This window comes from Aulonocara stuartgranti, assembly GCF_965226115.1.
Source record: "Aulonocara stuartgranti genome assembly, chromosome: 15".
Lineage (NCBI taxonomy): Eukaryota > Metazoa > Chordata > Actinopteri > Cichliformes > Cichlidae > Aulonocara > Aulonocara stuartgranti.
Window position 1 is genome coordinate 8,691,124 of NC_138951.1, and position 25,431 is coordinate 8,716,554.

Consider the following 25,431-nt stretch of genomic DNA (forward strand, 5'->3'; position numbering starts at 1 on the left):
CTGACAAAATTCGCTTTTACGCATCATCTGCTTCATAACGTCTAATAAGCTTCATAGTTAAGCACAAGCACTACGTGACAGAAACACAAGCTTAATTTCTCTTAATAAAAATAGTATACATGTAATGCCTGAATAAAAACAAACCGGTAAGATGTTAGAATACTTATTTTTATTTTAGTACACACTCAAAACTTAAAACAGACAGCTGGGATTCACGTGACTCTGACCAGATGAACCAAATGTGGGTTTTTTGGGTGGGGGGTTGAGACACCTGAGCATCAGCTTCAAATGGACAATCACTGATTTTATGATTCTAAAACAAATAGGAACACACTTTCATTCCATTAAAAAATGGAAAAATAGATTTTTCTCCTCTACTCTTTTCAATTGAGTAAACTTTAATCCATCTTGGAATAAGGTTGTAGAGTTATCTACGATAAAAACTATGTATCTATTCGCTGCTGTTAGCTTTGGTATCACACCGTGTTACTTGAAATGTCAGTTAAAAGATATATTGTTCTAAACCTGGCTTCAGTTCTCCCCACAGAAGCATATTTCTGAACCCCATGATTGTAGCAGCTATTACTGAAATATGGTCACCCAGACCTGACCTATAGGGCACACTGCTGGCTAACCGTGATATGGTTGCACTTCATCACTGAACTAAAGTGGAATTTACAGATATCTGTACTTTACATGAGTAGTTATTATTCTGACAACTTTCTACTTTTACTCTCTACATTTTTAAATTAATATCTGTACTTTCTACTTCTTTCCTCTTCAATACAGGTTCGTTACTCTTGGTTAGTGGGCCGGTCCGGAAGAAGTGCACGTGTGCCTAAGTTGTGGCCTTGGTACCATATAACATTTGATAAGCATTACAGAACAGGAGTGACCATAAAGGAAGCAATGTTTGTTTTGTTCTTTTTTAACTGTCAGGTAATTTCTAATGCAACATTTGAAATTACATGCAAGCAGCAGAAATGAGCTTCCTCCAAAGGATGGCTGGGCTCTCCCTCAGAGATTCAGGGACAGGGACACAGTACAATGAATATTCTGATACTGGATGACTGGTTTTCTTTGTTTTCGAGAAAGCATCCCCCTTAATATGCTGTTCTATTTTGTTGGCTGATCATCAGCAAGAAAATCAGGAAGGACAACCATATGTAATTCAATTACATTTTATTTTTATAATGCCAGATCACAAAAGTCACCCTAAGGTCTATAATAAATGGCTTATATTGCAGCGATATAGAGGGTCCTAACTGAAAAAGAACAGAAGGACTTTTTGGAGATGCTAACACTGTAGAGAGAGATCTGCTCTCCTTGGTGTCATATTCTATTGTACAGAACTCACAGGTATGAAATGAACAGAGGCAAGTGAAGGTGCTGCCTCAAGTGACTGATATTGTGTCAACTTTAGATCACCATTGTACTAGGTGACACCAGGGAGATGCTGGGCCTTTCCAGTAAGGCAAAAAAGTTGTTTATCATGGTATGTATATCAGAAATAGTTAAATTTATCAACAATTATACAAAACTGAGCAAACAAAGCACAAAGTTACTGATCTATAGTCAATATAGTATATAGTACTTATAGTACTTATATCGACTTAAAGTCAATATAAGTCAGAAGCATTTCCATGAGGATTTCCATTTCCATTTTCTTTTGATATTCACAGCAGTATGACCTAATATCTACTTTAGGGAAGATGAAGATTTGTGATCTGAGAATTTATGGGAGAAATATCAAACACATGTGTTCTCTTATTATAATGTAGATCATTTCATTTCCGTCACTCCAGTTTACCTCTGGAGCAGGGTTCATTGTGATTTCAGGCTTCTGTAGAGCAACAGAAACAGAAATTAAATGTTTGTTATGTATTAACCAAATGGCAAGCAGTGAGCTAATTTGTCAGTTCAAAATGAGCTATGCCTCTTACCTAAGCAGATAACACTGGCATCTTCACCATGCCCACAGTTATTTTGTCCAAAACCAGGATGTGAACAGTGTGAAAGTGCAGACTCTTGGCCTGAGCATGCTACGTTATCCAGCCATATAGGGCCAGTGCCTCTACCAAAATGAGCACTTTCAGGTGCTGAAATGGCATGACCGCATCCAAGCTGTCTGCATACCACATCAGCATCTCTCATTTCCCAAAAGTCATCACACACAGTTCCCCACTGTCCTTTATAGAAGACCTCCACTCTGCCGGAGCATTCACCTGAGCCACCCACCAACCGGACTTGTTCTGCATAACAGAGCAGAAAGAGTGAATACAAATTCAAAGGGACATCTTTAAAACAAACATCTACATGTACAGTGGGGCAAAAAAGTATTTAGTCAGCCACCGATTGTGCAAGTTCCCCCACTTAAAATGATGACAGAGGTCAGTAATTTGCACCAGAGGTACACTTCAACTGTGAGAGACAGAATGTGAAAAAGAAATCCATGAATTCACATGGTAGGATTTGTAAAGAATTTATTCGTAAATTAGGGTGGAAAATAAGTATTTGGTCACCTCAAACAAGGAAAATCTCTGGCTCTCACAGACCTGTAACGTCTTCTGTAAGAAGCTTTTCTGTCCCCCACTCGTTACCTGTATGAATGGCACCTGTTTGAACTCATCATCTGTATAAAAGACACCTGTCCACAGCCTCAAACAGTCAGACTCCAAACTCCGCCATGGCCAAGACCAAAGAGCTTTCGAAGGACACCAGGAAAAGTATTGTAGACCTGCACCAGACTGGGAAGAGTGAATCTACAATAGGCAAGCAGCTTGGTGTGAAAAAATCAACTGTGGGAGCAATCATCAGAAAATGGAAGACATACAAGACCACTGATAATCTCCCTCGATCTGGGGCTCCACGCAAGATCTCATCCCGTGGGGTCAAAATGATCATGAGAACGGTGAGCAAAGATCCCAGAACCACACGGGGGGACCTGGTGAATGACCTGCAGAGAGCTGGGACCAAAGTAACAAAGGTCACCATCAGTAACACACTACAACGGCAGGGAATCAAATCCCGCAGTGCCAGACGTGTTCCGCTGCTGAAGCCAGTGCATGTCCAGGCCCGTCTGAAGTTTGCCAGAGAGCACATGGATGATACAGCAGAGGATTGGGAGAATGTCATGTGGTCAGATGAAACCAAAGTAGAACTTTTTGGTATAAACTCAACTCGTCGTGTTTGGAGGAAGAAGAATACTGAGTTGCATCCCAAGAACACCATACCTACTGTGAAGCATGGGGGTGGAAACATCATGCTATGGGGCTGTTTTTCTGCCAAGGGGACAGGACGACTGATCCGTGTTAAGGACAGAATGAATGGGGCCATGTATCGTGAGATTTTGAGCCAAAACCTCCTTCCATCAGTGAGAACTTTGAAGATGAAACGAGGCTGGGTCTTCCAACATGACAATGATCCAAAACACACCACCCGGGCAACAAAGGAGTGGCTCCGTAAGAAGCATTTGAAAGTCCTGGAGTGGCCTAGCCAGTCTCCAGACCTCAACCCCATAGAAAATCTGTGGCGGGAGTTGAAAGTCCGTGTTGCTCGGCGACAGCCCCAAAACATCACTGCTCTCGAGAAGATCTGCATGGAGGAATGGGCCAAAATACCAGCTACTGTGTGTGCAAACCTGGTAAAGACCTATAGTAAACGTTTGACCTCTGTTACTGCCAACAAAGGTTATGTTAAAAAGTATTGAGTTGTATTTTTGTTATTGACCAAATACTTATTTTCCACCCTGATTTACGAATAAATTCTTTACAAATCCTACCATGTGGATTCATGGATTTTTTTTTCACATTCTGTCTCTCACAGTTGAAGTGTACCTCTGGTGCAAATTACTGACCTCTGTCATCATTTTAGGTGGGGGAACTTGCACAATCGGTGGCTGACTAAATACTTTTTTGCCCCACTGTAGTTCTCAAAAGACATCTGTGCTGTACATGTGCGCACAATATATTGTACAATATTTTCACATTAATATGTAGATCATATAGCTTAGATGCAGCTAACAGACTCTTTCGATTTTCAACGAATAACAATTACTTACGTGTAATATTACTTGGATATTATATAGCATTTAGTCACTTTTATTTAAAATGAAACATTAAATGTGTATACTACTCAGGTATATAGTATGTAAGATAATAAAATAATGAACTACATTAGGGTAGCTGTGAAGGAAGAAATGCCAACCCTGGCTTTTACAAAACATACCTGTAAGCACCTCTACAGCTTACATATACCAATTTATAACAAATTATACCAAGCAGCTCTTGGTTTTACCTACTTCCTTAACTTACAAGCATGAAAGTGCTGTAGACTTTTTTTTTATCTGTTCAGGATAATGTAAAAAACATTGTATTTTCAAAAAATAACAAACTAAGCATTTATTTGCATTGTGCAAATGAAATCACAATTTTTCATGCCTCAGTTTTTGTGGAATCAAATACTGATGAATTTCCTCTATATTGTGTATTGTCTCATACGTTAAAACAAAACATCAAATTAGTTTCAGGTTCTTAAAAATGAACCTACATGCTTTTTAACAGCCACCAGAAAGTGACATCTGTGGTTTGCAAAATGCCTCCTATCCTACCAAAGTTTGAGGGAAAATGAGTTCTAACTTGATGCCTATGAAAACTTTCATTCTGAATTCATGGTATCAGTCATTCAGGTATACTGGTAAAAACATTTGCCTTACAGGTGAAATATTCCCAGTTTGCGAGTGGTACGCATAACAAACTCAGCAAAACAAGGTCACAAGTTAGTGTAACCCAGCGCTGGGGGTATCAAAGAACCAAGACGGTGATGGTGAAAACACTTATCTCAAAGCTCCATAACAGAACATCAGGGCAGCGGTTGATGAAAGTTAGGGTTACCCTCATCATTCATAATGTCTATGACCTTAAGAAAAAATGTGCCAGAATTTTTAACATATAATAATAAAAGTCTTTACCTGCACAGAAAACACCAGCATCATGTTCATGCCCGCAGGTTGCTCTTGTAAAACCTTTGCCCGAGCATTGCTGAATAGAAGTCACAGTCTCAAAGCATGAAGAGCTAGCCTCCACCACTGGTCCACTGCCTGGGCCGTAAAAAGCAGCACCAGGAGCATTCATGGAACGTCCACACTCCAGAGTCTCGCACACCACTCCAGCTTTACTTAGAGTCCAGTCCGTGTCACACACTGTGTGCCACTGGGAATCATGACGAACTTCCACTCTTCCAGAGCACTTATGAGTACCGTTAACCAACCGGACAGTCAAGCTTCCTGTGAAGGCAAATAAAGAGCACATGCAACCACAGGATATGGAAGAATACAACATAAATACAAGAACTGTGATGTATTTAGTAGAGATGGACCGATCTGATATTGCGTATCGGATATCGGAGAAAAATAAAAAATGTAATCCGATCCATTAAATATCACGAAAGCACCTCACAAAACTTGCAACACGCCGTAACTCGCCTCAGAACGTTAGCACGTCGGAGCAGTATGCATCACGTGATAGAGCGGCTCTTAGTGATGTGCGATACCACTGATTTCCTTTCCGATCCGATACCAAGTACTTTTCAGGGTGGTATCGACGATACTGATCCGATACCGATACTTTATACAAAAAAACATATTTTATTTATTGTATCTCAAATTATAGCGTCATAATGATTACAGGACATCAGATTACTTGTTCTTATCACTTAATAATGCAGAGTTCATCACATAGAAATAAAAAAAACTGAAGTTGTGCGCTAGTGTATGAATGTGACAGTGAATGAATAGTGGTATTGTAAAGCGCTTTGGGTGCCTTGAAAAGCGCTATATAAATCCAATCCATTATTATTATTATTATTATTTGAATACCTTGCCTGCCTGCAGCACTAAAGGACTCTGTGAGAGAGTGTGTCTCGCCCTAGTAGCACCTGTCCCTCTCCTCCTCTTCAGTTCGTCTCAACATACGTGCCTCATATTCTGTGATATGATTTACTCTGAGGTGTTTGACAAGGTTAGTGATGTTGCCACAACCATACATGCCAACCCTCCCGATTTTTCCGGGAGAATCCCGGAGCCACCATTCTCCCAATTTTCCACCTGGACAACAAAATTGAAAAACCATATTGCAGAATTCATAGCGCGGCCGAGCCAATTCTAGTTTCCAACAATGGCGGCAGCGACTTAGTTTTAATATTACTCTTATTTCTCTTTGTGGGTCGCAAAAAAACCCAAACTTTTAACATGTTTTCAGGTGAGAATGTAGCTGTGTAAACTTCAAATATCTGAGCCGATCGACACATCGTCTTCAAACCCCCGCGGGCTTTCACTACTCGGGTTAAACATGATATATAAGTCACTTTGATAACTTAAAAATGTTATTGTTTGGCTTTTTCAGTGTTTTGTTTGTTCGTGAGTAAATCGGTTTGGCTGAGATTAAAGTTATTAGATTAGATTAAATTAAATTAAACTTTATACAGCCGTATTTCGCACATGACTATGAAAGGCAGAAGAGGAAGTAGTTCCTTTGAATGTAGACAATCCGAATGTTATAGTTTCTTTCCACTGTGTTGCTGTTAATGATAAACTACAAATTAACCCTAAATTACTAAAAATATCGATATTTTAATGTGAGAATCGATTCTAGAACATAAATGACTGGTATCGGAGGAATCGATATTTCAGGATCGATCCGCACATCACTAGCGGCTCTGGCATGCGGGACCTGTCGGTGGTCTGGATAGCATTTGGAGCTTCGCTAACAACCCGGCATTTCATCTCCGACAAAGTTATCCCCGAGAGAAGTAAAGCAAGTGTGTAAGTCCATCTCTGAATGTTTGTAAAGCATTCCTGCTAAGCTTAACAAGCGACTGCCTCTTCTTGCTGCTACTTCAATCATGAAACTGCTTAATGATCAGCTGATCGGCTTTTCTGTCGCAAGTCCGTCTCTCTTGTTTGTTTTTGGCCCACTTTGCACCAGAAAGAGGAAACCAGCGGCTGAACAACAGCAGCACGTTTAAGCTTGATCAGCTGTTGCTAGAATGTATTTAATATTACTTTCTACACCAGGATCTTTTTCTACGTAGCTGACGCTGGTAACTGTGCAGGGGCGGATCTAGCAAAGTTTAGCCAGGGGGGCCGATAGGGCATTAACAGGGAAAAGGGGGGGCACAAAGACATACTTTTCTTTCTTATTCTCATTTAAAATGTCGAGCTTTTAATAAATAATTATCTGACACCCAAAGTTTTAATTTGATCTAAAATGAATAGAAGTCAATTACTGTATATAGTGACTTTTAAGTCTAATATATATACCCTAGTAAGTTATAGTACTTTTTCCTTTGGGAAGGTACCATCTGTGCAGTCTGCAATTTTGTTGAAGAAAGATGCTGAATCTATTTAATATTTCTTGAAAAATAATTGATTTCTGTGCATTTTTTTTCACACTGCATCAAATTAAGGTTGATTACGTCGATTAAGCATCATGAGGTGGAGCGTGAGGGGTGGTTCCCTATTTTTTATTTATTTATTTTTGTTGTTGCTGGGAGTTGGAACCCTATTAGTTAGGTTGCTTAATATTTACGCTAAGTACTCTTTAAAATACCAGAATAGGGAGGATGGTGTAGGTTTAAGTTTATTAGATTGATTAGTATTGCTGAACTATGAAATCTTTTTTTTGCATACAGGTATAACAGAATAGCTTTAGTGTAGTTGTTGTTTTAAACTTGAGTATGAACTTATACAAAATGCAGCAAGATATTAAAAAAACAGTTTTGTTGATTAAAAAACACTATATCGGATTCATATCGGTATCGGCAGATATCCAAATTTATGATATCGGTATTGGACATAAAAAAGTGGTATTGTGCCATCTCTAGTATTTAGGTATATTATACACTATTTGAATTCAGATACAATATTTTTTTTTAAATTAATAAGAACATTTGTTTAACATTGTTTTTTGGCATTTTATGTAAAAATTCAGTAAAACATTTTTGTAAAATCAGAATCCAGTTAAGAAAAAAAAAACAGAATTTGATTAATTACACACAAAAACAGAATTCATTGATTAATTCATATTTTATTCACAATACAATCTTGAACATATCAAATGTTCAACCTGAGAAAATGTACAATTTTAACATCACAACTTGTAATTTCTAATCATTATTATTAATACGGAACTGGAGTGTCTGTGAAGGTTCTCAGTCATCCAGGTCATCGTAGTCAAAGGAGCTTGCAAAGAAAAGCGTCTGAACTTCTTTAAGTTGCTTGAAGACGTTTCACTTCTCATCCGAGAAGCTTCTTCAGTTCTAAGGTCAAATGGTGGAGAGTCCCAGATATAAACCTAGTGGGAGTAACCCCCCACAGAGGGACAAGAGGACCCCCTGATGATCCTCTAATCGCCTGAGCCAAGGTGTGAAACTGGGTGTGGGTCCCAATCAGCCAGAGTTTCGGGTGTGTTCATTGTGAAACCTGGCCCCACCTTATCATGCGAATTCCTGAGGTCAGATGGCCCAGGATGTGAGTGGGTGTTAAGGCGTCTTGGAAGGGATCTCAAAACTGGATTATAGATGGCAGACAGTTGGTGTCGTAAACCACCGCCTCTGTTCAAAGATGGTCGCTCACAGTGGACATAGATGGCTTCTTTCACTCCTCTTTCAAACCATCTGTCCTCTCTGTCCAAAATGTGAACATTGGCATCCTCGAAAGAGTGTCCTTTATCCTTAAGATGCAGATGGACTGCTGAGTCTTGTCCTGTGGAGGTGGCTCTTCTATGTTGTGCCATGCGCTTGTGAAGTGGCTGTTTGGTCTCTCCAATGTAGAGGTCTGAGCATTCCTCGCTGCACTGTACAGCATACACCACATTGTTAAGTCTGTGTTTTGGCGTTTTGTCTTTCGGGTGAACCAGTTTTTGTCTGAGCGTGTTGCTGGGTCTGAAATGCACCGGGATGTCATGCTTGGAGAAAACTCTCCTGAGTTTTTCTGATACACCGGCTACATAGGGGATGACAATGTTGTTGCGTCTGTCCTTCTTATCCTCCCTCGCTGGTGTCTGGTCTTCTTTTCTGTGCCTCTTTGCTGACTTTAAGAACGCCCATTTAGGATAGCCGCACGTTTTGAGTGCTTCCTTTACATGTGTGTGTTCCTTCTTTTTTCCTTCAGGCTTAGAGGGAACATGTTCTGCCCGATGGTGTAGGGTCCTAATTACTCCAAGTTTGTGTTCCAAAGGGTGATGGGAGTCAAAGAGGAGGTACTGGTCGGTGTGTGTGGGCTTCCGGTAAACTTCGATGTTGAGTTTGCCGTTCTCTTCAATGTGCACAGCGCAGTCCAGGAAAGGCAAACAGTTGCCCTTTGTGTCTTCCCTGGTGAACTTGATGTTTTTATCCACAGCGTTAATGTGCGCAGTGAAGGATTCCACTTCTTGTGTTTTGATTTTGACCCAGGTGTCGTCCACATATCTGTACCAGTGGCTGGGTACTCTTCCTTTGAAAGAGCCAAGGGCCTTCCTTTCCACTCCCTCCATGTAAAGGTTGGCTACAATAGGTGACACGGGGGAGCCCATGGCACAGCCATGTTTTTGTCTGTAAAAGCCTTCGTTGTATTTGAAATATGTAGTGGTGAGGCAGAGGTCTAACAGTGTGCAAATCTGATCGGGTGTGAAGTTGGTCCTGTCCTCCAAGGAGCTGTCTTCTTGTAGTCGTTTTCTGACAGTCTCCACGGCCTCCGTGGTGGGTATGCAAGTGAAGAGAGAGACTACATGTGACACGTATGTGAGAATGCTGTTTGTAGATTATAGCTCAGCATTCAATACCATCGTTCCCTCGAAGCTGGACAGGAAACTGCAGGATCTAGAACTGAGCAGCTCCCTCTGCAGCTGGATCCTTAGCTTCCTGTCTGACAGACGCCAAGTGGTCAGACTGGGCAGCATCACCTCATCCCCCATCACACTGAACACTGGTGCTCCACAGGGGTGTGTACTGAGCCCTCTCCTATACTCACTCTACACCTACGACTGCACAGCCACTAACAGCTCCAACATCATTGTGAAGTTTGCGGACGACACTACAGTGGTGGGTCTTATCACCAATGGTGATGAGACGGCTTACAGGGAGGAGGTCAGCGCCCTGACCCACTGGTGTCAAGACAACCATCTCACCCTCAACGTCGCAAAGACAAAGGAGTTGATAGTGGACTTCCGGAGGTGCAGAGAAGTACACACCCCCATCACCATCAACGGCGCTGCTGTGGAGAGAGTGAGCAGCTTCCGGTTCCTTGGTGTACATCTGGCTGAGGATCTTACGTGGTCAGTACACACAAACAAAACAGTGAAGAAGGCGCAGCAGCACCTCTTCTTTCTCAGGAGACTGAAAAGATTCGGCATGAGCCCCGCATCCTCAGGACCTTCTATCACTGTGCCATTGAGAGCATCCTCACTGGATGCATCACCACCTGGTATGGCAACAGCACCGCCTACAACTGCAAAGCTCTCCAGCGAGTAGTACGGAAGGAAGGAGGTTCTGCAGCATCCGGTCCCATACCAGCAGACTGAGAGACAGCTTCTTCCACCAGGCCATCAGACTGCTGAACACGTCATAGACACCTCACCTCCACTACTGGAACTTTAACATTATGCACTCCATACTGTACAGTAATGCCACTGTTTTGCACATGTCTCAACTCTGTATATTTTTATATATTTTATTTATTGTTTACTCTATTTAATTTGTAAAATATGTGTGTACACACACACACACACACACACACACACGTAGAAAAATATTTAGTATACACATCCAGAAATGCATATACTATTATATATTGTACATTTATTTATTAGTTTCAGATGTAGCCATTCTTGTATTTTGCTTGTTTACATTATTGTATTTTGCACAACTCTGTTGCTTGTGAAGCTCGCACACAAGAATTTCACTCACATGTGCTGTACCAATTAGAGATGGACCGATCCGATATTACGTATCGGTATCGGTCCGATACTGACCTAAATTACTGGATCGGATATCGGAGAAAAAAAAAAATGTAATCCGATCCATTAAATATCACGAAAGCACCTCACAAAACTTGCAACACGCTGTAACTCACCTCAGAACGTTAGCACGTCGGAGCAGTATGCATCACGTGATAGAGCGGCTGTGGCATGCGGGACCTGTCGGTGGTCTGGATAGCATGTGGAGCTTCGCTAGCAACCCGGCATTTCATCTCCGACAAAGTTATCCCCGAGAGAAGTAAAGCAAGTGTGTAAGTCCATCTCTGAATGTCTGTAAAGCATTCCTGCGTCAAGCTTAACGAGCGACTGCCTCTCGCTCTCCGGCTGCTACTTCAATCATGAAACTGCTTAATGATCAGCTGATCGGCTTTTCTGTCGCGAGTCCGTGTCTCTTGTTTGCTTTTGGCCCACTTTGCACCAGACAGAGGAAACCAGCGGCTGAACAACAGCAGCACGTTTAAGCTTGATCAGCTGTTGTTAGAATTTATTTATTATTACTTTCTACACCAGGATCTTTTTCTACGTAGCTGACGGCTGGTAACTGTGCAGGGGCGGATCTAGCAAAGTTTAGCCAGGGGGGCCGATAGGGCATTAACAGGGAAAAGGGGGCACAAAGACATACTTTTCTTTCTTATTCTCATTTAAAATGTCGAGCTTTTAATTATTTAATATTTATCTGAATCTTACACCCAAAGTTTTAATCTGATGTAAAATGTATAGAAGTCAATTATTGTATATAGTAACTGTTAAGTCTAATATACCCTAGTAAGCTATAGTACTTTTTCCTTTGGGAAGGTACCATCTGTGCAGTCTGCAATTTTGTTGAAGAAAGATGTTGAATCTATTTAATATTTCTTGAAAAATAATTGATTTCTGTGCATTTTTTTTCACACTGCATCAAATTAAGGTTGATTACGTCGATTAAGCATCATGAGGTGGAGCGTGAGGGGTGGTTCCCTATTTTTTATTTATTTATTTTTGTTGTTGCTGGGAGTTGGAACCCTATTAGTTAGGTTGCTTAATATTTATGCTAAGTACTCTTTAAAATACCAGAATAGGGAGGATGGTGTAGGTTTAAGTTTATTAGATTGATCAGTATTGCTGAACTATGAAATATTTTTTTTGCATACAGGTATAACATAATAGCTTTAGTGTAGTTGTTGTTTTAAACTTGAGTATGAACTTATACAAAATGCAGCAAGATATTTAAAAAACAGTTTTGTTGATTAAAAAACACTATATCGGATTCATATCGGTATCGGCAGATATCCAAATTTATGATATCGGTATCGGTATCGGACATAAAAAAGTGGTATCGTGCCATCTCTAGTACCAATGTACCTGCACATGTGATGTGACAATAAAAGTGATTTGATTTGATTTGATTTGATTACATCAAAGGACACCATGGTTTCATCTGGATCCAGGGTAAGTTTCTGGACCTTGTCGGTGAAGTCGGTGGAGTTCTTGATGTGGTGTGGGGTGTTCCCCACAAGAGGAGCAAGGATGGTAGCAAGGTGTTTAGCAATGTTATAAGTGGCTGAGTTTATGCTACTGACTATGGGTCTGAGTGGGACAGCTTCCTTGTGGATTTTAGGAAGTCCATAGATGCAGGGTATGGCATCCCCTGGATAAAGGCGGTGATATGTAAGGCGATGGTTTGAAAGAGGAGTGAAAGAAGCCATCTATGTCCACTGTGAGCGACCATCTTTGAACAGAGGCGGTGGTTTACGACACCAACTCTCTGCCTTCTATAATCCAGTTTTGAGATCCCTTCCAAGACGCCTTAACGCCCACTCACATCCTGGGCCATCTGATCTCAGGAATTCGCATGATAAGGTGGGGCCAGGCTTCACAATGAACTCACCCGAAACTCTGGCTGATTGGGACCCACACCCAGTTTCATACCTTGGCTCAGGCGATTAGAGGATCATCAGGGGGTCCCTTTTGTCCCTCTGTGGGGGGTTACTCCCACTAGGTTTATATCTGGGACTCTCCACCATTTGACCTTAGAACTGAAGAAGCTTCTCGGATGAGAAGTGAAACGTCTTCAAGCAACTTAAAGAAGTCCAGACGCCTTTCTTTGCAAGCTCCTTTGACTACGGAACTGGAGTGCATCAAATAAAAATACTAATAGTACCTGGAACTGCTGAGGATGTCACTTTTACAATATAGATATTAATGTAAAATCACAACTGCTGCGCAACTGGTTTGTCTAAAAACACGATTGTTTATACACTTTTTGTCGTGAGAGCTAAATTAAGACAGAGCTAGCTAGATGTGATTGACAAATAAATATATAGGGTCCTGTAGCCACATATCACCTGTGGGATGCAGAGCCAGGGTACAGCAGGATAGTACAGAGCAGGGGAGTGTGTGCCCAAATGTGTGGAGAACTGGCTGGGTTTCTGGCTGATCTCAGCAACAGAAAGCTGAACTGAAAAGACTATTTATTTACCATTATTACTGCTGATGCTGGAGGGGCTCAAAATGACTCCTGCAACCAGTTCTCATTTTAAGAAATTCCAAGTGTATTTTAAATTTGACTACAACTCTAGAGCAAGTTGGAACAAGGCCATGTCTTCTATGAACGGTCTGTAAACATTTGCAAACTAGGAAGACCAGTTGCTGGCCTTCTGGGAGAGAAATGAAGGAACGAAGAAGAAGGAAGCAATGAAGCTTATGTGCAAAAGAATAGCATACTACATTAGCTGTAGTATGGTGTTTAGCACTGTCTCACTGAAATATACATGGAAACAGATGTCATCTTGCTGGAAGCATCTGTTTCTCTCAAACTTGTATCTGGATTTCAGCATTTTTGGTGTTTTGCCAGATTTTCAAGCTGGCAGTTTCATGGGCATTAATGCACCCTCATACTGATGCTGTTGCTTGAACTAAACACTGATAAGCAGTGTGGTCCCTCACCTCTTTACTTCACAGGACACAGCTTGTTTTCCAAAAAGAATTTCACTTTTTGATGATGTTAAATTCTTTTTGATGTTCTATTGTGAATCAAATATGGATTTGGAAATCTTTGCATTTATTCTTTACTTACATTTAAAAAAAAAAAAAGAGATCCAAACGTTTTGTTTTTGGAACTGGGTTTGTATGTTTTTCTTACCTGTGCAGAAAACACCAGCCACTACAGTGTTGTTGCAAGTCCTGTCTCGATATGGATATGGCCTTTGTTGACACTGATTCAATGTAGACTCTTTTCCATTGCATTCAATTTGATTTGTCCAGGTCTGTCCTGTACCAGGGCCAAGCTGAAGAAGCTTATGGGGCCTCCCACAGTCCAACTGTCTGCACACCACTGCTGCATCATTGATGTCCCAGAATTCAGCACACACAGTCCCCCACTGGCCTTTATTGAAATACTCTACTCTTCCATCACAACGAGTGGATCCACCGGCTAATCTCACATTACCTGGAAAGCAGAGTTGTTATATAAATCTAACATAAATCTATAAATACAAAGAAAAATGCAAAGAAAAAATACAAATGAATCATAACACCAACAGACCATTTTAGACTTAATCAGCTATGATTTCTGCATCATACAGATGGAATATGTTTTACAGCATCAAAAATGACTCAGAAATTGCTCTTTTCATAGTTTGAATGTTGCTGACCCTTGGCTATATTACCCTCACTGGGTGATCAGTGCATCATCAGATCAATAGCATTTACCATTGTAAGTGGTTAATATTCATCTGTTGTCTCACATTGTGTTTGCTAAATGCTGGTAATGGTGAAATCACTTGTTAGGCATAAAATAATTTGCCATATTGCATTTGTTCTACCTAGAAGTAGACTGTCCATTTAAAGGTATCAAAAAGTTGACCTCAATGAGTAAAGGGATTAATTATGTGTAATAATAATTTAGAGCAATTCAATAGCAAAATTGTGTAAAGGAACGGTGACGAAGAGAGGAAAACAATATAAAAACAAAGGTTCAAAGATGCAGCTTCATGCTAAATCGTAGTGGCCAGCTAGCTGACTGAAACATGTGCAGCACTGAAGCACAGCCTATTTACAGCATCTTATATGGTCCAATTCTTTTGTGTGTTTGTGAATAGTTTGTGTGTGCTTTGACTGGCCTAATCCTATTGGTCTTCTCTCTGTATATGCACTGCTATAGCACACATATGTGAAGATAGTGACATAATTTATAACTCGGGTTGTACCTGATTAACACGTGTTTAGACTACAAAAATATTGATCTGATGGTTTACATCAACATTTTAAATGGAAAAAATCATACTTGATCTGTTTGATAAAGAACTTCATGGATTCATTTTCTTTTTGAAATATAACATCAAGTCTTACCTGAGCATACCACAGAGGCCTCTTCAATACCTTCGGTGATAGATCTGGTATAGTTCCTAAATGTGCACTGTGTGACAGAGCTCTCTCTACCATTACAGTGGATCTCATGTCCTCTCAGATCTTCACCTTGACCAAATGACCTTGAAATCTTGACAGGATCTCCACAATTTATCTCTCTGCACACCACTGTGGCTTCATTCATTTCCCAGTTAATATTAAATGCTGGTGACCAGTGTTCACCGTAGTGGACCTCCACCCTTCCTGAGCACATGTCAGTCCCATTGATGAGTCGAATGGTAGCTACAAAGCAAAGAGGACAAAATCAGCAATTAGTTGGTGCCTGAAAATTGCATTAATTGAAATCCATACAATATTCTCACTGATGTCATGGAAATAACTGTGATATAAATTGTGGTGGGCCGTGGACTGCGGTGCCGTGCGGATGCGCCTGCACGTCATCTGCAATCACGCCCTCTGTGTTAAAACATGGGGAATCAGTGTTGTAAGTTGGTGTAAGTGTGGTTGAAGCCGAGAGCTGCAGCCACATATAATAAAGATGGCTTTAAACAACAACCTCTGGAAGTCATATCTAAAGATTAAAAAAAGACACAATATTTAATGACAAAATAGTTTTTACCTGAACAAATCACTCCTGCATCTTCACGGTGGCTGCACGAAAATCTTTCAGAGGGGCGATACCTGCAGTGCCCAAGGGACGTCTCATTACCCAAACAGTTGACAGAAGAATACCAGATTACTCCTTGGCCTTCACCAAAGAAGGCCTTAGATTTTGCTCTCTGAGGTGTTCCACAGTCCATGGCTCTGCACACCACCTCAGCCTCTCTGAAGTCCCAGCCATCATCACACACTGTTCCCCACCGGCCGTCATGCAGAATCTCCACTCGGCCAGAGCATCGGTCAATGCCGTTCACAAGCCTTATTGGTGGTTTACCTGAGGGCACACGTTAAAGTATTAGCAATGAATATTTCAATCTCTTACTCTTTTTTAAATCCAGTATTATCAGATTTTTAAGGATATCTTCAACATGCTGTATGCTGATGAGTGTCCATCATTATCTGAAATGCAACCAAAAGAGGTTAATGGCTGTCCCCCTTTTCAGGCAATAGCTCATACTGGACAGTTCGTATGTCCAAGAAACTTTAAAATGTGGTTAACTTCAGCAACAGGTGTATTTTAACCCAAAACACAGTCTTACACCAAATGTAACCAGGAAATTTTGGTGCTAAAGCTCAGGTCCATTTACTGTTGATTTAACTGAGGAAAAACATAGATAGAGTATGCTTGGGGAGTGTGAGTGTGTGTGTACAGTGTCCATTTCTGTTTGTCTCCACTGTGGCGTGGGTGTGGTCTCTGGCCGGCTGCAGAGGAGGGGTGACGCAGTGAGATCCTGGGGTGGCGCAGGGGCGGGGTGAACAGGTGTGCTGGGATATGAATGTGGTTGTGACTCTTTATATGTTCACAGTGACAGTCGGAGGAGGAGGAGAGCGGACCTGACAGTAGAGAGAGGGAGTGTCTGTGTCCCAGTGAAAAGCAAAAACCACAGTTGTAAATAAAAGTATTGCTGTCATCACAGTCGTGTCCAGTGTATGCATAATGGGTCAAACGTTACACCACATTGGGCGAGTGCCAATTATTTGTATATGTGTGCATGAGGGTGGGAATGCATGTTTGTGTCTGTGTGTGCCTGTTTGTCTGTGTCTATATGTCAGGTCTTAGACTCCACCTCTCTGGACATATCTCAGGCCCCCCCAGGTGTGGGGACCTATCACCCCCACAACGCTCCCTGTCGGTGGCTGATGCCCTCAGATGTTGGTGCGTTTCAGGCAGGTTCTCGGTGTCCAGGGCTGGGCGCTCAGGTATGTACCGGCTCATTCCTGGTGGCTGCTTGGCAGGGCCTGCCGCTTGTGGCTCAGTTGGGCCCCTTCGGCAGGGGTGGGGGGGGGGCTCGTTCCGTGGGCCCAGGGCTCGGTTCATTCTTGTGCGGCTGCCTGCCGGCGGAGCCCGTGGACACATCACTGCAGCCCCCCGTGGATTCCGCACCAGGACTGCTGGGTGACCCAACATCTGGGGCTTTCCTCAGTTCTTTCCAGGAGGGTGGGGCAGTTGCCCCTCCGATGGTCCTCCCTGGGCTCTTGGACTGTGGGGGGCCTCTAGATATTTGGGGCCTGGATCTCCTCCATGCCTGCTTCTTGTTCTGGGACGGGGATATGGCTCCCCACACCATCTAGCAGATCGTTAAATGGAGAAACATTTTGAATACATGCACACTCACGCACACAGATGTGCACACAGGTGTACACATGGGTGCTCACAGACACAAACTATATCTTTCTTGGCTGCTACCTCAAAGCCCATTGTGCATTGTGTGTGTGTTTTGGTGCAAGAAATAGTGAGTCAATGTGTGACATAACGACAGATGTAGAGTCAGCGAGGAAGAGAGCAAGTTCTGCCTATTCCAAAATAAAAAACATAAATGCATATGTTCAGTCGACCACAATCGTAGACAAGGGAATTGACACAGGGGGAAGGGGACACAAAGAGTGACAGAAAACAGCACACATGATGAGGGACTACAAAATAAGACGGGAAGTACAGAATAGAGAGAGACAGACTAGACACACAGACAAAAAGGGAAACAAATGGAGAAGAGACAGACTACATACAGGGAAATGTCTAAAAAATTAGACAAGGAACTAAGAACTACAAATATGAATAACTAAACTAGGACGCACTTGAAAATACTAATAGACACAAAAGGCTAAAAATGTAGAAAGAAACCCACCAAATAATAAACCCATAAAAAAAAAACCAAACTAGGGAAAAAAACAGAAACCATGAAAATGAGAGAAAGTGAGTGTAATCCCAGTGCCTGTTTGAAGACAGATTAAATGGCAGGGTTAAATGTGAAAGAGTATCTGTTTTGAAGTCAGTACCAAATCAAAAATACAGATTCATCTGCTCTGGTGACCCCTTGGGAAAAAAGAGAAAAAAAATTAAGTGCATAAATCTCAGTCATTATCTGTTTCAAAGTATGATCAGTGGCTAACAACTTGTAATTATTAACCAATAAGCGTGTAGTTTACCAGTTACCCTCCCACCACCACCACAGTTGGTGACATCACATCACAGCAATAATTTATACTGTTTGTGATCTCGTAAAAAATTATGTTTGAATTTTGAACATAATAATAAGGATTTACCTGCACAGAGAACACCAGCATCATATTCATGCCCGCAGGTTGCTCTTGTAAAACCTTCGACTGAGCATTGCTGAAGAGATGTCACATTGCCGAAACATGAATTGCTAGCCTCCACCACTGACCCACTGCCACGGCCAAAAACAGCACCACCATGAGCTTTCACGGCACGTCCACACTGCAGCGACTCACACACTACTCCAGCTTTACTTAGAGTCCAGTCCGTGTCACACACTGTGTGCCACTGGTCATCATGACGAACCTCCACTCTTCCAGAGCACTCATCAGTACTGTTAACCAAGCGCACCGCCAAGCTTTCTGTGAAGGCAAATAAACTAAATATGTAGCCACAGGTATGGAAGAATGACCAACAAACAACTGTGATGTATTTAGGTATATTGTACACCGGTTAAACTCAGAAGACAATATTAAACTTTTTTTTTAAATGATAAAGAACATTTAAGCTGCCAATATTACTCTTTGGCATTTTTCATATAAAATTTTTTTAAAAATTTATGTAAAAACAGAATTCAGTGATTAATTCATATTTTATTCACAATACAATCTTGAAAATATCAAATATTCAGCCTGAGAAAATGCACAATTTTAACATCACAAATTGTAATCTAAACATTATTATTAGTATAGAATTGGAGTATGTCAAATAAAAGTACTAATAGTACCTGGAACCGCTGAGGATGTCACTTTGACCACATAGAAATTAATGTAAAATCACAACTGCTGCACCTGGTTTGTCTAACAACACGATTGTTTACACACTTTTTGTCATGAAAGCTGCTCAAAATTAAGACAGAGCTAGCTAGATGTGATTGACAAATAAATATATAGGGTCCTGTAGCCACATATCACCTGTGGGATGCAGAGCCAGGGTACAGCAGGATAGTACAGAGCAGGGGAGTGTGTGCCCAAATGTGTGGAGAACTGGCTGGGTTTCTGGCTGATCTCAGCAACAGAAAGCTGAACTGAAAAGACTATTTATTTACCATTATTACTGCTGATGCTGGAGGGGCTCAAAATGACCCCTGCAACCAGTTCTCATTTTAAGAAATTCCAAGTGTATTTTAAATTTGACTACAACTCTAGAGCAAGTTGGAACAAGGCCATGTCTTCTATGAACGGTCTGTAAACATTTGCAAACTAGGAAGACCAGTTGCTGGACTTCTGGGAGAGAAATGAAGGAATGAAGAAGAAGGAAGCAATGAAGCTTATGTGCAAAAGAATAGCATACTACATTAGCTGTAGTATGGTGTTTAGCACTGTCTCACTGAAATATACATGGAAACAGATGTCATCTTGCTGGAAGCATCTGTTTCTCTCAAACTTGTATCTGGATTTCAGCATTTTTGGTGTTTTGCCAGATTTTCAAGCTGGCAGTTTCATGGGCATTAATGCACCCTCATACTGATGCTGTTGCTTGAACTAAAGACTGATAAGCAGTGTGGTCCCTCACCTCTTTACTTCACAGGACACAGCTTGTTTTCCAAAAAGAATTTCACTGATGATGTTAAATTCTTTTTGATGTTCTATTGTGAATCAAATATGGATTTGGAAATCTTTGCATTTATTCTTTACTTACATTTTAAAAAAGATCCAAACGTTTTGTTTTTGGAACTGGGTTTGTATGTTTTTCTTACCTGTGCAGAAAACACCAGCCACTACAGTGTTGTTGCAAGTCCTGTCTCGATATGGATATGGTCTTTGTTGACACTGATTCAATGTAGACTCTTTTCCATTGCATTCAATTTGATCTGTCCAGGTCTGTCCTGTACCAGGGCCAAACTGAAGAAGCTTATGGGGCCTCCCACAGTCCAACTGTCTGCACACCACTGCTGCATCATTGATGTCCCAGGATTCAGCACACACAGTCCCCCACTGGCCTTTATTGAAATACTCTACTCTTCCATCACAACGAGTGGATCCACCGGCTAATCTCACATTACCTGGAAAGCAGAGTTGTTATATAAATCTAACATAAATCTATAAATACAAAGAAAAATGCAAAGAAAAAATACAAATGAATCATATCACCAACAGACCATTTTAGACTTAATCAGCTATGATTTCTGCATCATACAGATGGAATATGTTTTACAGCATCAAAAATGACTCAGAAATTGCTCTTTTCATAGTTTCAATGTTGCTGACCCTTGGCTATATTACCCTCACTGGGTGATCAGTGCATCATCAGATCAATAGCATTTACCATTGTAAGTGGTTAATATTCATCTGTTGTCTCACATTGTGTTTGCTAAATGCTGGTAATGGTGAAATCACTTGTTAGGCATAAAATAATTTGCCATATTGCATTTGTTCTACCTAGAAGTAGACTGTCCATTTAAAGGTATCAAAAAGGTCAAGTTGACCTCAATGAGTAAAGGAATTACTTTGACCCCGTGAGCGACCGTGGTTCAGGGGGTTGGGAAGTGTATTTGTAACCGGAAGGTCGCCGGTTCAATTCCCGATTCTCTGTCCTTGTCGTTGTGTCCTTGGGCAAGACACTTTACCTACTGGTGTTGGCCAGAGGGGCCGATGGCGCGATATGGCAGCCTCGCTTCTGTCAGTCTTCCCCAGGGCAGCTGTGGCTACAACCGTAGCTTGCCTCCACCAGTGTGTGAATGCGAGAGTGAATGAATAGTGGCATTGTAAAGCGCTTTGGGTGCCTTGAAAAGCGCTATATAAATCCAATCCATTATTATTATGTGTAATAATAATTTAGAGCAATTGAATAGCAAAATTGTGTAAAGGAAGGGTGAAGAATAGAGGAAAACAATATAAAAACAAAGGTTCAAAGATGCAGCTTCATGCTAAATCGTAGCGGCCAGCTAGCTGACTGAAACATGTGCAGCACTGAAGCACAGCATCTTATATCTTATATGGTCCAATTCTTTTGTGTGTTTGTGAATAGTCTGTGTGTGCTTTGGCTGGCCTAATCCTATTGGTCTTCTCTCTGTATATGCACTGCTATAGCACACATATGTGAAGATAGTGACATAATTTATAACTCGGGTTGTACCTGATTAACACGTGTTTAGACTACAAAAATATTGATTTGATGGTTTGCATCAACACTTTAATTGGAAAAAATCATACTTGATCTGTTTGATAAAGAACTTCATGGATTCATTTTCTTTTTGAAATATAACATCAAGTCTTACCTGAGCATACCACAGAGGCCTCTTCAATACCATCGGTGATAGATCTGGTATAGTTCCTAAATGTACACTGTGTGACAGAGCTCTCTCTACCATTACAGTGGATCTCATGTCCTCTCAAATCTTCAATTTGACCAAATGACCTTGAAATCTTGACAGGATCTCCGCAATTTATCTCTCTGCACACCACTGTAGCTTCATTCATTCCCCAGTTAATATTAAATGCTGGTGACCAGTGTTCACCATAGTGGACCTCCACCCTTCCTGAGCACATGTCAGTCCCATTGATGAGTCGAATGGTAGCTACAAAGCAAAGAGCACAAAATCAGCAATTAGTTGGTGCCTGAAAATTGCATTAATTGAAATCCATACAATATTCTCACTGATGTCATGGAAATAACTGTGATATAAATTGTGGTGGGCCGTGGACTGCGGTGCCGTGCGGATGCGCCTGCACGGCATCTGCAATCACGCCCTCTTTGTTAAAACATGGGGAATCAGTGTTGTAAGTTGGTGTAAGTGTGGTTGCAGCCGAGAGCTGCAGCCGCATATAATAAAGATGGCTCTAAACAACGACCTCTGGACCTGCCATGACTCAATCACGCCACATAAATAAAACAGAAATTCTGATCAGAAAAAAAATTCCAAAGTCATATCTAAAGATTAAAAAAAGACAAAATATTTAATGACAAAATAGTTTTTACCTGAACAAATCACTCCTGCATCTTCACGGTGGCTGCAATAAAAGCTTTCAGAGGGGCGATACCTGCAGTGCCCAAGGGACGTCTCATTACCCAAACAGTTGACAGAAGAATACCAGACCACTCCTTGGCCTTCACCAAAGAAGGCATTAGATTTTGCTCTCTGAGGTGTTCCACAGTCCATGGCTCTGCACACCACCGCAGCATCTTTTAAGTCCCAGTCATCATCACACACTGTTCCCCACCGGCCATCATGCAGAATCTCCACTCGGCCAGAGCATCGGTCAATGCCGTTCACAAGCCTTATTGGTGGTTTACCTGAGGGCACACGTTAAAGTATTAGCAATGAATATTTCAATCTCTTACTCTTTTTTTTAAATCCAGTATTATCAGATTTTTAAGGATATCTTCAACATGCTGTATGCTGATGAGTGTCCATCATTATCTGAAATGCAACCAAAAGAGGTTAATGGCTGTCCCCCTTTTCAGACAATAGCTCATACTGGGCAGTTCGTATGTCCAAGAAACTTTAAAATGTGGTTAACTTCAGCAACAGGTGTATTTTAACCCAAAACACAGTCTTACACCAAATGTAACCAGGAAATTTTGGTGCTAAAGCTCAGGTCCATTTACTGTTGATTTAACTGAGGAAAAACATTCAAGCATTAACAATAAAAATTACAAGCTGTCAAATAGATCCCATTAAGCAGTTTATTAAGAACTTAACCCTTTAAGACCTACCATAGAACCAAGTCCGCCAGAGCTTATATTATTTTTTTACATTCTGTAGTGCCATTTTTGGGAGCATTTCAAGTTGATATACATCAATACAACCATTATAGCCCAAATTTTAATAATATGTATGCATTAAGTTCATAGTAATTATACAAATTGCAAAAAAGTGCAATAAACTACAAAAAACTTTATATTTTTGTTTTTTTAACATATATTTCTAGTTAGAGAAATTTAAGAGGCTTATCCCCCAAAACAGTAAATACAAAAAAGTTGCACAAAATAGTTTCCCACCACAGGAAATTTATTTTAAGTGTCTTTATAGTTTTATTTTTGAAATACACCAACTTTATATACTGCAGGAAAAACTAAACTAAATGCAAATTTGCAAAAAAACAGCATATGCATCAAAATAAACTATTTCCAGCAGTGCAATATGAGTCCTAAGCGTCCCAGAAATGACACAGAAAGTCATAAAGTCAAACATTACTTTTAAAAACAACAGTATAGGCTCATAAGGCCCTGATGGTAAAAAACTACTGTGGCGGAGGTGTGGTCCCGGGCGCGGCTGCAGGGGAGGAGTGGTGCGGTGAGCTCAACGGGGCGGTGCTGGAGACGCAGGTGAGAACAGCTGATGGCGTTTTGGACTGATGATGGTTTCCTTCCCTTTTATAGTGAGACGGGAGAGGAGCGGAGAACAGCGGGAAATCAGCTGAGACCAACAGCTGTCAGACTGTGGCCGGTCATAACGCAGGACGCTATAAATAAATGTGGCATCTGGAGACAAAGACCTGTGCGTGTGTGTCCCTGTGTGTAGTGCATTTCACAACTACATTTCCGCAAAATGACGTCACTTCCGGTTTCGGGCAGGACATGGCGGACATGCGATAGTTCGTGCTGATGGACATAGGAAGTGTTACAAACAGCTGATCGGATTGGCAAAGCCTGTTTCTGGAATATTATGTTTTTGTTGCTGCAAGTGCTTTTTATGCAGTTTTTGCAAAGCTATATGTGGAAGGAAACTGTGACAAGCTGATGGCATAAGATGTAAGTACAACTCCTCCGGTTTCATATGCAAAAAAAATTATTGCGCTAGCTTACGTGGTTGCACTGCTACCGGGATTTTAAAATAGTTGCACAAAACGGAGCGTGCCCGTGTGGAGAAAGGTATGGGGTCTTCACACCGCTGTTCTCTGTACCTCCTCGGGGAGTGGGCTGAAAGGAGGAGTTGGCCATCTGATTGGGGTCTAGGGATGCTGGGCCTCCCTGCACCTCCCTGGAAAAAGGGCAACATCTCTTGGGTCTAGGGGCAAATTACCCTTCTAGATGCAAGGGTACCTGGACCTGGGGTATAGAGTATGCTTGGGGAGTGTGAGTGTGTGTACAGTGTCCATTTCTGTTTGTAGTATTGCTGTCATCACAGTCGTGTCCAGTGTATGCATAACGGGTCAAACATTATACCACATTGGGGAAGTGCCAATTAGTTTTATATGTGTCTAGGTCTAGTCTTCAGATTTGCGTCACCGCTGTGTCGGTCGGTGGAGTTTAATAAACTCGGCCGTCTGCTCATTGCTATCTAAAATATAACAGGACACTGGCGTAAATTCTCGACTGTCTCACACTGTTTAACGTTCATTCAGCTGTGTGAAAATCCCGGAGGAACCCACCTGATGGATTAATAAAGTTTTATTTAATCTAATAACTTTGATCTCAGCCAAACCGATTTACTCCGGAACAAATAAAACACAGAAAAAGGCAAACAATTACATTTTTAAGTTATCTGACTGACTTATATATCATGTTTAACCTGAGTAGCGAAAGAGTGGGGGTCTGAAAACGATGAAGCCGGGAGTCCGCTGCTCCCGCCGGCTGGAGTGACCATTGAATCCCCCCGCTTGCTATTGAGCGGTTGTGTAACTTCTCCGAAAACGTCAGCACACTTTTGCAAATATGCGATGTCTTGATAAACCAAGCAGATATTTGTAATTTACACAGCTACTTAAAATAGGTTTAAAGTTTATTTTGTGGCCCAGAAAGATTAATAAGAGTCCTAAACACTACAGATTACCATACAAAGATCACTACTCTCCTCAGTGACAACAATACCTACGAAGCCTTAAAGCGAGACCCCATAAGCAGCTACAAAAAGAAAGTTATAGCTTGCCTTCAAGACTTTGAAAAGGACAAAATTATTGACCGCCTTACATATCACCACCTTTACCCAGGGGATGCCATACCCTGCATTTACGGACTTCCTAAAATCCA

At 41.2% G+C, this 25,431-nt stretch overlaps 1 protein-coding gene across 2 annotated transcripts in view; it reads right to left on the bottom strand.

Moving 5' to 3' along the window:
- Positions 1–1,170: 1,170 nt before the first annotated feature.
- LOC309688753 (scavenger receptor cysteine-rich type 1 protein M160-like) overlaps positions 1,171–25,431 on the bottom strand; it is a 53,041-nt gene continuing 28,780 nt past the window's right edge. Inside the window, exons 15-24 of one of the 2 annotated variants that reach the window (XM_082504695.1) lie at positions 22,438–22,752; positions 21,737–22,036; positions 20,216–20,521; positions 18,564–18,878; positions 15,979–16,293; positions 15,342–15,641; positions 14,134–14,439; positions 4,970–5,284; positions 1,944–2,252; positions 1,171–1,843 (exon numbers count right to left, since the gene is read on the bottom strand). In XM_082504695.1, coding sequence (XP_082360821.1) covers positions 1,836–1,843; positions 1,944–2,252; positions 4,970–5,284; positions 14,134–14,439; positions 15,342–15,641; positions 15,979–16,293; positions 18,564–18,878; positions 20,216–20,521; positions 21,737–22,036; positions 22,438–22,752 — 2,789 coding nt within the window. In that variant the 3' untranslated portion in view covers positions 1,171–1,835. Of the gene's footprint in view, positions 2,253–4,969; positions 5,285–14,133; positions 14,440–15,341; positions 15,642–15,978; positions 16,294–18,563; positions 18,879–20,215; positions 20,522–21,736; positions 22,037–22,437; positions 22,753–25,431 lie in introns of both variants that reach the window. The other variant, XM_082504694.1, reaches the window with a different exon arrangement.